This window comes from Gobio gobio (genome assembly GCF_949357685.1).
Source record: "Gobio gobio genome assembly, chromosome: 5".
Lineage (NCBI taxonomy): Eukaryota > Metazoa > Chordata > Actinopteri > Cypriniformes > Gobionidae > Gobio > Gobio gobio.
Genome location: NC_137101.1, coordinates 26,459,769 through 26,474,457, shown reverse-complemented (window position 1 = coordinate 26,474,457; position 14,689 = coordinate 26,459,769). Strand labels below are relative to the sequence as shown.

General features: G+C 44.9%; 2 protein-coding genes across 4 annotated transcripts in view; both read left to right on the top strand.

Moving 5' to 3' along the window:
- The window catches only part of b4galnt3a (beta-1,4-N-acetyl-galactosaminyl transferase 3a), a 58,537-nt gene extending 54,510 nt beyond the window's left edge, over nt 1-4,027 (top strand). For all 3 annotated transcript variants that reach the window (XM_079816916.1, XM_079816915.1, XM_079816917.1), the window contains one exon: nt 2,456-4,027. In XM_079816916.1, coding sequence (XP_079673042.1) covers nt 2,456-2,558 — 103 coding nt within the window. In that variant the 3' untranslated portion in view covers nt 2,559-4,027. The remainder of the gene's footprint in view (nt 1-2,455) is intronic.
- taf3 (TAF3 RNA polymerase II, TATA box binding protein (TBP)-associated facto) overlaps nt 1-14,689 on the top strand; it is a 996,662-nt gene that overhangs the window by 94,253 nt on the left and 887,720 nt on the right. The window lies entirely within an intron of this gene.

Genomic DNA, 14,689 nt, shown 5'->3' with positions numbered 1-14,689 from the left:
GAGGTTTATTTCTTAATCATTTTAAGTCAATGGGTTTCCTCACTTTTTCAAATTATGTCAACTGATCACTTTTGACAGTGTACTACTTCTAATAATAATAATAATAATAAGATGTTTACTTTATATACACTTTTAAACAGTGCTCAAGGCACTTTACAAAGCACAAACAAAACTACTGAAAAAACAAGCAAACAAGAGTATAACAAAAAACTATACACAACAGATGCCAATAACATGCAAAAACTCATTGAGTATATTTAATGTATGTAGTATAAGACTGATGTGTATACTGAAAAACAGATGACAAGAAGCACAATGTAACGGAGTTTGTTCGCGTGGGAAGAAGGAGGCGGGAACCCGCGAACAATCAACAACAACTTTAATCAAATAAATAAAAAAAGTGACGGCCGGCCGGCGGTGGCTCCTCCTACTGAGGGCAGCCAGCAGCGAGTCCCAGTCCCGCGCTCCCAGCTCCTCCCCAACATGGGCGGACGGCAGCAGGCTCCGGCTCAGGGCAAGCGCTGGCGACTCCTCCGCTCCCTCTCGGACGGCAGCCACCCCACCTCGACCCAGGTCACGGCAGCGAGCTCTCCGTCCCACCGGATCTTCACTCGCTCCAGCACCACCGCCTCGGGCAGCCCCTCGCGGTCTTCTCTCTTCCGCGCTGCCCAAACTCCTCAGCACCGCGATCCCCCTCAGCAGCGAGGGCTCTTCGACAGCATGTCCCTCCTTCCTCCCGGGTTTCGGCACCAATGTAACGGAGTTTGTTCGTGTGGGAAGAAGGAGGCGGGAACCGGCGAACAATCAACAACAACTTTAATCAAATAAATAAACAAAGTGAAAGTAAAAGCGGCAGCCCCTCACGGAAGACTGCCGCGCACACACATGACAAAACGTAAATAAAACACAACTTAAAATCCAGGCCTGGGGCCCATTCTTCGTACCTCGCTTAATACATCTAAGATGATTTGACAGATCCCAGATCCTTTATTCGTGATAACTGATCTCTGGCTAATTTGGTTCTTCAAACGAATTTGCAGATTGGATTAAAATATCTGGATTAAATTATCTAAGATCACTGCGCGTTCTTGTGTTCCCTGAAGAGAGCAGATGCATCGATACTCAAAACCACGATCAGCAATGCAGCGATTGGCTGGCGTCAAGACAGCAACGTAATGACATCATATAATTAAAAAGCCACCTGGCAAAAAACTTGACAAATTACACAAAAAAAACCCACGAATTTCTGAACCTTTATAAGGAAACAGCCAAACGACCAAACCAACATAAAAGTTATAATAGATAAATGATAAATGTTTTTTTTTTTTTTACATGATTACCAATTATTTATATTCACGATTTTATACAGTATTTGTACACCCTTTACATTTTTATTTCAATGTTGTAATTTAATCTTTAATTCAATTTGAAGCAAATTTGTCAGATTTTTGTTTCTTATGGGTCAAGATCAAATTATCCTCTCTTGCGCTGCATCAAGCCACTCCCATAATATCCGTGATCACTTAATGCACGGCTCAGATTAATTGTACAACATGTGCGTAAACCAATAAATATAAAATTATATAAAGTAATTATTCCATCACAAATAAATCGCTCAATTTAGTGGCTGTGTCTATAGTATTATACACAACATTATACATGCCCCTGGTTCAGTAATGCACTCTTGTAATAAAGTAGCAGTGGCTGGGACAGATTTTAAGTATCACCTCAAGATGCGATCTAATCCTGTTTACGTGAAATAAGCCTGCTCCCGAGCAGGTTTAAGCTTACGGACCTGTTACTATGACAGCAAGTCCAGGATGAGCTTCGAAGAACCAAACAATCCAAGATCATGCCAAATCGTCAACAATCAAATCCAGCTAACTGAGTTAGCGAGGTAAGAAGAACGGGCCCCTGGTCCTCTCTCGTCCTTCACTGTCGTCGCTCCTCCTTATACTCCTGTCACTCCTCCAAGAGACACGAGGCCGACGGCACGCAGCTGGCGCTCATCATCACTAATGACCGCTCTCACGGTCCCTCAACCTCGCTGCTCGCCACACACAACAAAAACGACAAAAAGCTTCACTGTGAAGTGGCAAGATAAAAAAAACTAAACATGCAATAAACATCGGTCTATGCCATACACTGTTAAAAATAAAATAACAACTCAGTAAATAGGGCATAATGTACTGTATAAATACAGTATATGAAGGAATTTTGCGTATTGGTTTCTTACAGGTGTTTTACCTGTATTTTGAATTACACATTGCATTAGTTTGTGTTTTAATGGTTAACATACATTTCCGTATAATTACTGTATAATATCCTGGCAGAAAATTACCAGTATATTTTCCGTTTTTATTTTTTACAATGTAGGTGTCACAGAAACAAAAAATGTTTTATTATTATTATTATCTTAATATATCTCTTTAAACCTCTTATTTTTCTCCTTTAGAATCTTAGGTGGTGGATTAGAGGTGGAACGACTCCACCTGAGAAATTTTTTCCATCATTTCCACTCCAGACGTGGAATGTGGGTAAACGACAATCCGGGCTAAATGTGAATGATTTCCAAAATCAGTTAAGCGCAAACCTCGCCCTGCAGCCGATTTCATTGGTCAACTCAATCATGCAGTCACCTGTCAAGAAAAGTTCAGACTTCATGGATTCATCTCAGCAAGCAATGTTGCATTTAAAATCCGTCCAAACACAGCCCTGACTTCTAGGATAAAACAAGGCCAAATTTGGGCTGTCAGTGAAAAAACACCTTGTAATCACTGTTGACTTTACTTACATGATAGAATATCATACATCTCGCAAGTTATTTTGGCAAAAACGACATGTTTTGAACCACATTCAAGGTTATTTTGGCTAGAAGTTGGATGCTCCTAGCTGGACTATATCAGGTCTATAGTTAACCAAGACAGTGAAAAGACGGCTATTGATTGCTGGGTTAAGACAACAAGTATCCGGATGTATTACCAATGCTATACTAAAATTGTAGTTTAATGTTAGAGGTTAGTATTTAATTTCAGCATTATTTAGGCAGAGAGCAATGTGATTGACATGATAATGAAATCTTAAGAACTGGCTTTGTGGTGGAATTTGTGCTGATTTTGGGAAGGAAATTCACACATCTACAGAAGCACTGATGGCATCCTTTACAAGCAGAATTAGCCTTTTGAATGAAGTTGTTACATTTTATAAAAAAAAATTTAAATTTGGATAAAATGTTTTGGTTTTTGTATATATTTGTATATCTGTAGGTATTTTGTATTTGATCAATTGTTTAGCATATGCTGACATGAATAGAGTTTACTGACGTTCATATATTGTTCATATTCATAAAGGGCCATTCACACAAAACACGTTTTTCACAGTGCTATGTTTGTATTGTTTTTCAGTGTAAACCCTCCCCAGACTGTTGTGTAAAGTGTGTCTCTAGACCTGTGTATTGTGTTTTTAACAGCAAAAATGGGTTCTGTGTGAACAGGCCCTAGCTTTCAGTACAACAAATTCTTGATCTTTCAAGAGACACAAAGTCAAATAAAAGTACTCATACTCTATGAAAAAATAACGTACAAACATTTGTTCAAACTGTCACATTTCTGTCTTGTCTTGTTTGGCTCATGTGGTTTTGGTAATTCCTGTCTTCTGTTTTGACCCCACCCCTCTTGTTATCTATTATTAGTTAATTTGATCAACCTGTTCTTCTCCATTAACTGCCAGATTTGTCACCCTTTATCTTATTCACGTGTGTAACAGTCCTGTGCTTAATCGTTGTCTTATGTCGGATGTCGTCTGTCTGTTCCTGCTAGTGATGTCAAAATGAGGCTTCCTGAATCACTGAGACCTCGCAGCCCATTGCTTCACCAAAAGGTTCATAACCCGAAGCTTCTTTAATCATTGCTCACTAGTGACACCTGGCTACTGTGCAAAGAAATAGCAAATCCATTAATCCTGAGCCAATGACCTGAGCAGACATTTGTCCATTGCCTGGGTATAAAATAAAATATGTATATTTCTCTGTCTGACTTTACTTGCACAAAGACACACTGTTAATACATTATTTATCTATATCCATGCTATCCAGCAGATGCCAAAGGACACCTGATAATAGAGGAAGTCAGGAAAACTCTATTAGAGAAAAACTATCTAACCTAATAGTAATAATGTAGTATAATGTAGTATAATAATATATAGCCCTAACACATATGAACCACAATAACGACAATGACACAACTCTCTGACACTTTTCTGAAACGCCACAACAACCACAAGGTGGCACGAGTTTCGAAACCCGAAGCGACAATCAGACCAAACCGTTTCCACACAAACCGAGGCCTCGTTTGTCATTGGTAACGTGATTTCTCCGTTAACAAAACAAGCCTTGAATCGGGGCTTCATCTGGCACGCCCATTTATTCTCTACACAAGTTCTGATGCCTCGGTTCAAATGTCACATCACTAGTTCCTGCTCCTTGTTCCTGTTCCTTGTATTTAAGTATTTCTAGTTTGATTTCCCCCCTGTGGATGTTTTGTTTGTGTTTGTTTTATTAGCTACCTAATAAATCCCATCTTAATTTGCATTTGAGCCCTCGCTCCCTTTTCATGCACCCTATTCCTGACAGAACGATCAAGCCAATAGAGGATTCAGCAGAAGATGGGTAACTTCCTTTTTCTCCCCCCACTGAACCCTCCAACTACCTTCGTCTCGCCAGATATGTGAACTCTCGGTACATCCGTCAGCAGTGAGCTGACCTGAGGGACTTCGCCTTTAGGTTCCTCATCGAGGTGGATCACCTGGTCTAAACAGAGACAGAGATTAAGGAGGTGTTCAACGTTTGTCTTGACATGCCTCTCAGCCCGGGGGAGATGGAGAAGCTGGGGAATTTGGAATTCTGGGACTTTGTCTGGCACATCCGCCATCTTGGAGAGCCAGAGCATCTACAGCCAGCAGAGTCCCAGCCCACTGATTGTTACGTGCCATCTGCAGTCAGTGGAGGCCCCAGCCCTCCGATGACTCGGAAACGGAGAAGGAGGAAGAAGAAGGGGCACACTTTTTTCGGAGACCTATGCTGAGGAGGATCCGAGTCTGGTGGTCCTGAGTCCGGTGGTTCAAGGTCCGGTGATCCCGAGTCCTGACATGGCCAGGAGGGCTGTGCTGGGGTTTTATGTGGTGGCAGTCCTACGTGCTTGGGAGGAGCACAGGGCTTCCTCCAGATATTCGGGGACTGTTACGGGTCGTCTTGGAGGAGTTTCCAGAGCCACCTAAATGTATTGCCTTGCCGTGGCTAGCTCCTGACCAGCGTCCTGAGATGGCTCCAGCCACTGGCCAGCGTCCAGAGAGGGCTCCGTCCCGTGCACCGAGTCCAGAGAGGGCTCCATCCCATGTGCTGAGTCCAGAGAGTCCTGGCCTCCTGAACTGTGTGGGCCACCCTGGCCTCCGGAACGGTGTGCACCGGCCAAGTCTCCTGAGCTTTCCAATCCGCCCTGGTCTCTTCCTCCCATCCCGCCCTGTTCTGTCCCTCTCGTTCCTCCCTGGTCCCCTGGTGGAGCGTCTGGTAGCCACTCTTTAAGGAGGGGGTAATGTCACATGTCTGTCTTGTCTTGTGTTTTGGGTAATTCCTGTGTCATGTGCGTTCCCATCTTCTATCTTGACCACACCCCTCTTGTTGTCTGATTATTAGTTAATTTGCCCCACCTGTTCTTCCCCATTACCTGCCTGATTTATCACCCTTTATAGGCCCTTTGCCCAAATGGCACCCTAAACCCTCACGGTCTTCCTCTGAGTCCGCATTTTCATGACGTAATGCAGCTTTGACTGCCGGGAAGAAATCCGCTGCGTAGCTCGCACCAATGCAGGCTCGGCAGAAGTGCGCATCGAGGGCGCATATTGACCTCAAAGGGGGCCACTCGCGAGCACCCTTCTGAGACCTAAAATGACAAATGGGACACCCTGCGGACTCATGGACTTAACGGACAAGACCGAAAGTGCACATGAAGTGTGCCATTTGGGACAGGGGCATAGTTTTTGCGTGTCTACACTCCTGTGCTTGATCGTTGTCTTATGTCGGATGTCGTCCTGTTCCTTGTATTTAAGTATTTCTAGTTTGATTTTCCCCTCGTGGATGTTTTGTTTGTGTTTGTTTTATTTTCTACCTAATAAATCCCATCTTTATTTGCATTTGAATCCTCGCTCCCTTTTCATGTACCTTATTCCTGACACAAACATAATCATTTTCCCTTGTTAGCAGACAGATCATCTATTATTTATTCAGCTTGCTCTGTAAAAAAAAAAAAAAAAAATAAATAATTTTTTGTTGTATGTTTAGCTACTGGCAAAGTTTTGAAGGAAGTCTTCTAATTTTTTTTTATAAAAATACAATACAAACATATTGTGAAATATTATTCCAACTTAAAATAACTGCTTTCTATTTTAATATTTTTCAAAATGTAATTTATTCCTGTGATGGTGAAGCTGAATTTTCATTCTTCAGTGTCACATGATTATTCAATATACAGTCTTGCTCAAACGTTTACACACACTCCTTGCAGGAAATGTGTGGGATGATACAAAATGCATTGGGTTTTTTTTTCTTTTCTTTTCTTTTTATTTAGTACTGTCCTGAATAAGATATGTTACATAAAATATGTTTACATATAGTCCTTTTTAAGTTTATGTTCCCTTGATTCTTAATACTGTGTGTCATTACCTGGATGATCCACAGCTGTTTTTCCCCTTTGTTTTGTGATGGTTGTTCTTTAGTCCCTTGTTTGTCCTGAGCAGTGAAACTGGCCAATGTTCTCCAGGACAATTCTCCCTTCACCGGGACTTTTATTGACAGACCAGATCTGACCAAATCATGATCCGCCGAATCCGCCATTTTGTCCGACAAAGCATTCAGTAGAGTTCGTAGATTAACGTCGGTGGACTTGAACTTGAAAAACGGTGTGTACTTTCCACGGTTGAAAAAACATTCCTTCTGATGTTTATTCATGTTTATTTGATGCTATAGAGACAGAGCGACACGCGTCATAATCTGAAGACCATGCCCACCGGGGGGGAAAACAATCAAACGCTCTCCATTGACTTTGCATTGCGGGAGGCTGCCTCCTTGTCATTTCGGACTTATAACAAAAAACTGAACAATGTATAAAAGCGGATATGTGACAAAGTGTACAGCAAACAAGCTAAACAAAACCCAGAAGCAAAAACCCAGACGTTTTTATAAGCGGTTGACCCAAAAAACGAGCTTTTAAGGACAAAAAAGTGGAATCAGGCCATTGAGACAGAGCGCTCGGGTCATATTACACTGATAACTACGGCGACTAGAGGGGAATGTAATCAGCGACAGGAAATATCATATATAAAACGGACATTTGGATATTTGACTTAACAGTGACAAAATGTTTACTGCACACATAGACATATTGAGGCATACTGAGTGTCAGGATCCCAAAATTGACCCATTCTTCCTGCTGAAGCTTCACTTCGTATTGCCTGTAACCACTTTTATCTTCTTAAACGCTCGTTTTTTTGGGTCGACAGCTTATAAAAACTTATTTCTGTGTTTTTTAGCTTGTTTGCTGTACACCTTGTCACATATCAGCTTTTAGACATTGTTCTGTTTTTTGTTATAAGTCCGAAATGACAATGAGGCAGCCTCCCGCAATGCAAAGTCAATGGAGAGCGTTGGATTGTCCCCCCCCCCCCCCCCGGTGTGGGCGTGGCCTAAATACGCTATGTCTCTATAAAGTAACTAGAAGGAAGAGATGATCGGTTTTCTGAAGAACGATGGGCAGTTTAACTGCTCAAGACAAACAAAACAAAAACACAGTCGTGGAACATCCAGGTAATGACACACCGTATTAATAATCAAAGGTTCATAAACTTTTGAATTCAGCTATTTTTTTGTCTTGTGGACTATATGTAAACATTGTTTATGTAAAATATCCTATTCAGGACAGTACTAAATAAAAAAAATAAAATGCATTTTGCATGATCCCTCTTAATTTGTTCAAATTGTTCGCATTTTCACAGATTCTGCACGGGGTGTGTAAACGTTTGGCAAAATTGTATATGCAATAATTACTTGGTGCTCAAGAACATTATTCATGGAATAATTATCATTAATTATTTTCAGGATTCTTTAAGGAATAGAAAGTTTAAAAACATTTATTTTAAATCTTTTGTAACATTATAAATGTCTTTACTTTCAATTTAAAGGAACACACCGACTTTTTGGGACTTTAGCTTATTTGCCATATTCCCCAGAGTTAGATAAGTCCTTACATACCATTCTCATCTCCATGCATGCCATAACTCTGTCTGACGCACTCACCGCTAGCCTAGCTTAGCACAAAGACTGAAGGTAAACGGCTCCAGCTAGCCTACTGCTCAATAAGTGACAAAATAACGCCAATATTTTCCTATTTACTTGTTATGATGTGTATAGTTACATTGTTTACTAAGACCGACGGAAAATGAAAAGTTGCAATTTTCTAGACCGATATGGCTAGGAACTATATTCTCATTCCTGCGTAATGCTCAAGGAAGTTTGCTGCCGTACCATGGATGCAGCGGCGCAATGGTATTACGCAGCACCTGAAAATAGTCCCCAGCACACTCTCTTAGCAAGCAGGTTGTCACGTTGGTTATGTTGACGGAAGTTAGCCTATTTTCAGGCGCTGCGTAATATCATTGTGCCTGCTGCACCCATGGTACGGCAGCAAAGTTCATGAATTATTATGCAGGAATGAGAGTATAGTTCCTAGCCATATCGGTCTAGAAAATCACAACTTTTCATTTTACGTCGGTCTTAGTACACGATGTAACTATACACATCACAACATGTAAATATGAAAATGTTGGCATTATTTTGTCACTTATTGAGCAGAAGGGGAGCCGTTTACCTCCAGTCTTTGTGCTAAGCTAGGCTAGCGGTGGGTGGTCAGACAGAGTTATGGCACGCACGGAGATGAGAATGGTATGTATGGACTTATCTAACTCTGGGGGATACGGTGAATAAGCTAAAGTCCCAAAAAGTCAGCGTGTTCCTTTAATGCATCCTTACAGCAATCTACTCTGTTGAATAATAATAGTGTATATTTTATGTATGAAGGCCCCATGCTTTGTCTCTTGTGCCTTTGAGTTCACAGTGTGCTCAAATGTTCTTCAAGGTTAAGTGAGATTAGTTGCAATGAACAAATAGTCTAAAAATATAGTGTGAACCACTTTAGATGATGCCAACTTTAGTCGCTACCCTCTCAATTTACTACCAAAGACTTTTAGTGTCAAATCACAATTTAGTTACTTTAGTACTAGCATTAGTTAATAAAAAAATAACAAGTATTTTATTTCCATGTCTTATGCAAAATACAAAATGCATTATGTGTTCACATCTCAATGGGAATGTGTAACATGCAAACATGGACGCAGTTTAAGTCGTCACCTTTATTTATATAGCGCTTTATACAATACAGATTGTTTCAAAGCAGCTTTACAGTGATAAACAGGGAAATAATTATCAATGATGCAAACAGAATTCAATTCTGCTGAAAAGTAGCTCTAAAAAGACAATAGTATCATTGTGTCATTAAAACACATACCCCCGGTTTCACAGACAAGGCTTAAATTATTCCCAGACTAAAATGCATGCTTGAGCTGTTTTAACTGAAAGCAACTTCCACAGTCTTAAAATATGTCCGTGCCATTGCTTGCCTTTGACTCAAGATGAACACCAGTAAGGTGCTTCTAAGGCCTAATTGAACTAAGGCCCAACCCTGTCTTAATTTAAAGGGGTGGTAAAACACATTCTTTTGAAGGCTTGATTGTGTTTGTGGGGTGCACTGTAACATGTGTTCATGCTTCGTTTTAAAAAAAAAATTGCATTATTTTTCATGTATTTGACCTTTATTCTACACTGCTCTGTCCCTCCTTGTAAAACGGTCTGATGGTTTGCAGGTTCTATGAAGCCAGTCCCTCAAAAATACGCGATGGGCTCAGATTGGTTAGCTGGCCCAAGTGTGTTGTGATTCGCTAACCGCAGTGCACGTTTGTCGGAAACGCCACGCCCCTTACCTGGAGGCTGTGCTTTGGTCAGTATTAGAAACAATAGCGTCAATAAAACCATAGCAATCTGAGCCCGAATCAGACCCAGAAAATTTTAGTGAAGATGATCTAGCAGCAGAACCTGTTCAGTCCTCAAGAGTAAAGACTGCGGATCTATAGTGATCGCTACTGAATGGCACTTTTGTATTTTTAGAACGATTATAGCCAAATATCTGTCGCAAGAACTATTAACCCAAAACGAACACTAAACATTGGCTTTACTAGTAGCCAAATCACACACAGAACCATGTTTAGCATGCCTGTAGATAAATAATACCTAAAAGCTCTAATCAAAGAATCATTTACACTAATGCCAAGTTCGCTGTTGAGATTTTAACGTTAGGTGTTTGTAACGTTAGGTGTTCGTCGGATAACGTTAAGTATGAATGAGCATTTAACAGACTGGTTTGCAGAACAGCGTTGTCATCTGTTTACTTCCTTGCTACAACGTACAATTAACCTATTACAGGAAAACACATCGATGAAAAATAAATCAGACTTATAGGTTGTGGCCCATAAACAGCTTCTGTTTTTAATTCCAGCTTTCAGCACAAGCCGTGGTGCAAATCCGGCATTGAACTCGCAAAGATTGTGGATGTTCTCTTTCATCATCTCGTGTTCGAGATCCACCTATGGGAAGGGCATCCATACCTGACCTCTGCAGAAGCATCCAATTGCACCAAGTCTGGCAAGACAGACAGGAGCGCGCAGCCAATGCCCGGTAAGGCCCCGCCCCTTACCTGCGGGCATATATAGCCTGCACGCACTACTGTACTCCAGTTGACATTCGCTTCTCGCGATCTCTGCATGTACACAGCTCGGTTGAATTGACGCTGCTCACTAACTATCTGCAGGAGGAAATATCCTTTCGATCAGCCTCCGCCAGGCGTGACAGTTTCTATTCCGCCAGATTTTCTGTGTCTGCTCTCGGAGCCGCCCACGCTCTCTCACGTTTTCCTGTCCCACGGCTGCCCGCCACGGATTTCTCTACGTTTTTCGCCGGTATGTCGCTCTCTATCCCTGCTTCCTCTGCCACCAGCTTGTCACAGGCCTGCCCGGCCGCGTGTGGTGCGCTTATCGCCGCTAAGGACCTTCACCCGTTCTGCGTGGTTTGCTTGGGCCTCAAGCACACGGAAGAGGCCTTGGAGAATCCGGAGAACTGCAGCCACTGCCTCGTGCTGCCTAGGAAACTCCTGCGACGCCGCATTAAAGTTGCTGCTACCCAGTGCGGCGAGCTCGACTTTTCGGATTCGGACGTGGGACACGGTGACGACAGCGCGCCACCGGAGGCCTCCCGGGACGCGACTTCTCTTGTTTGGGCTGACCAGCCTAACTCTGAGTTCCCCGAAGAGGACATCTTCGTGGGCAACCTCCCGCTCGTCGACGAACCGGCCGGGTCCGGTGACGACGACGCGGGCCTTCTCGGGGTCTCCGAGGACGAGGATGCCATCCCGCCCTCTGGTATTCCCCAGGCCAGCGTCCCCGCGGCCTCCCAGTCTATTCTCTTGGATGTTTGTGAGCGAGCGGCCGCTCGTCTCAATATTGAGTGGCCGGCTCCACAGAGCGCCACCGACCAGGAGAGAGACATTTATGATGGGAAAGTGTTGGGAGCGCCTCCTGGCCCAAGGAAGCAACTCTTTCCCGCCGTTCCAGCATGTGCTAAGCACATGAAACATTACTGGAAGGATCCGCTCGACTTCAAACACGATCTCGCGGGCCTGGAGGTTAAAGACATGGCGGCTCTTGGCATGGGTGAGCCGCCCGCTATAGAGCCCTCTATCGCCAGGCACCTCATTCCAGCCCAGGGAGGGCTGCTTGCCCCCCCTAAACCAGTTCTTCCTAGTAAAATGGACCGTTTTTCTGCCTCGGTGCACCAGGCCGCCTACAAATCATCGGCCTTGGCTGTTAGAGCCCTTAACGTCTCTTCGCTCCTCTCTGCCTACCAGGCGGAAATCCTAGAAGACCTGGGCCAACAGCTCGACAAGGGATCTCCCTCCCCTTCACTATGGAAGGAGATCATAACGGTGAACGATCTCGTCCTCCGCAACGCTCGTCAGGCCGTCCAAGCCTGCGGGTGCTCCATGGCGCTTTCTGTTGTAGGGGAGCGCGCGCTCTGGCTCAATCTGTCAGGCCTCCCGGACAGCGAGAAGAGGCGCATCGCAGGCGCCCCGGTAGAGCCCGGCCGGGCTCTCTTTGGGCCCGCCGTCGCACTAATGCAACAGTGGTGCGACGACAAAAAGAAGGAGGACGAGGCTTTTAAGTTATGTCTTCCTAGGAAGGCGGCTCCACGCCAGGCGCCCCCTGCGCGTTTGCCTAACCCCCCGGCCCCTGCGCGTCACTTTCATCAGGGCAATGAAAGGCCCCGCAACAAGCCCGGCCCGCAACGGCAGAGCAACCCACCCTCGACCAAGCCCTGGGGGAAACCTACTGCTGCCGCCGCGGGAAAACCCCCAAGCTCTACCCCCAGTGACTCCAAACGCAAGCGGCCTGCCTGATGTTTGGCCGATGAGGGTTTGGGGTCCATGTTCTCGATCGACAAGCTCTCTGGACTCGCTTCCCGCACTTGAGCCCCGGTCCAAAAGACGACGGGTCACTTCTGGAGGGTCCCCCCCTCCCATGGCTGCCCAGCCCATGTGTTCAGTGGACGTTGTGTGTTCTCCCCTGTTCAAGGGGTCTGTTGTGAGGATGTGTTCAAAAGCAGTGTCACCACACCGCACATGTTGTGTTCCCCCTCACTCAGCTAATAAAGGCTTCGGCCCCATTGTTTCCCCGAAAACAAAACACACAAAAAAACACAAACACATTAAATCAAACGAATCAAATGAATTTGTTACAGAGGGATGTCCTCCCTCTGCAGGGAAATCACTTTTCTCTGCAAAGGGCGGACAGCTCTCTGAACCCACGCGTGCAGTTCCTAGTTTCCCCACTAGAGGGCTCCATTGCATCACAAATAAGCCAGCTGGGCACACACGAAGCCGGCATCGCTCGGGTGGGAACGCTCGCGAGCCGTGCGTCAGTTTGGCGAGCTGCAGCGGCACCAGAATGGGTGATGCGCACAATAGTGCAGGGCTATCGTCTGCAGTTTGCTATGAAACCCCCGTGGTTCAGCAGTGTTCTCTTTTCACACACAGAAGAGAGCACTGCCCACGTTCTGAAGGAGGAAATCTCCTCCCTTCTGAGCAAAGGTGCGATTCAGGTGGTTCCCCCCAATCTGATAAACCAGGGTTTTTATTCTCGTTATTTCCTGGTCCCAAAGAAGGACGGTTCTCTCCGTCCCATTCTGGACCTCAGAGTGTTGAACAAACATTTAAGGAAATACAATTTCAGAATGTTAACTCATGGTTCGCTCGCCCGTGCCATAAAACAGAACGACTGGTTCACATCGGTCGACCTGAAAGATGCTTTTTTCCACATAAGCATTTATCCACCAAACAGGAAGTTTCTTCGTTTCGCCTATCAAGGCGTTTGTTACGAATTCACGGTCCTGCCATTTGGTTTGAGTCTAAGCCCACGGTCCTTCTGTCTGTGCGCGGAAGCGGGGTTGACTCCCCTGAGAATGTCTGGTCTACGGATTTTGACATACATAGACGATTGGCTCATCATAGCCGACTCGAAGGAAAAGGTGTTGCAGGACACCTGCCGTGTGCTCGCGCACATCACATCCCTGGGCTTCAGGGTGAATGTGAACAAAAGCAATTTTGCACCCAGCCAGAATGTGATCTACTTGGGCCTGGAGCTGAACTCAGTCTCCATGCGAGCGCGTCTCTCTCAGGAGCGCGTTCTCTCTCTGATGAACTGTCTATCGCAGTTCAGGGAGGGGGCGAAGATGCAATATCGCACATGCCTCAGACTACAAGGTCTTATGGCTTCATCTATCCAGGTTTTGCCACTAGGACTCCTGAGGATGAGGGCGTTCATGAAATGGGTTTCGTCACTACATTTAAGCCCGTTAAACGATCTCTGTCGCTCGGTAACAGTGACGCGCACCTGCGCCGCAGCTCTGCGCCACTGGAGGAGCACAGACTTTTACGCACAAGGCAGCGTCCTGGGGACGGTAATGTTGCGGAAAGTTGTGACGACGGATGCGTCCTTAACAGGCTGGGGTGCCACCCAAGAGGGCAGAACTGTGAACGGTTTGTGGCCGAACAAACTACGTTCACAGCACATCAATTATTTAGAGCTTCTGACCATTTGGAATGCTCTGAATCATTTTCTGCCTCGTCTGCAGGGACATCATGTGCTCGTACGCTGCGACAATACCACGGCAGTGGCTTATATCAATCGTCAAGGCGGCGTGCGCTCGTCGAAACTTCATGCCCTAGCTTACAAGCTGCTGGTATGGAGCAGACGTTTTTTCCTGTCGTTACGCGCGACTCATGTTCCGGGAATCCTGAACAGAGGCGCGGATCTTCTATCGAGGGGGAACCCGCTCTTCGGAGATTGGCGCATTCACCCTCAGATAGTGAGCATGATATGGATGAGATTCGGACAGGTGTCCGTAGATCTATTCGCCTCGCGCGAAAACAGCCATTGTCCTATGTTCTTCTCGCTAAAGGACTTGGACGCGCCCCTCGGG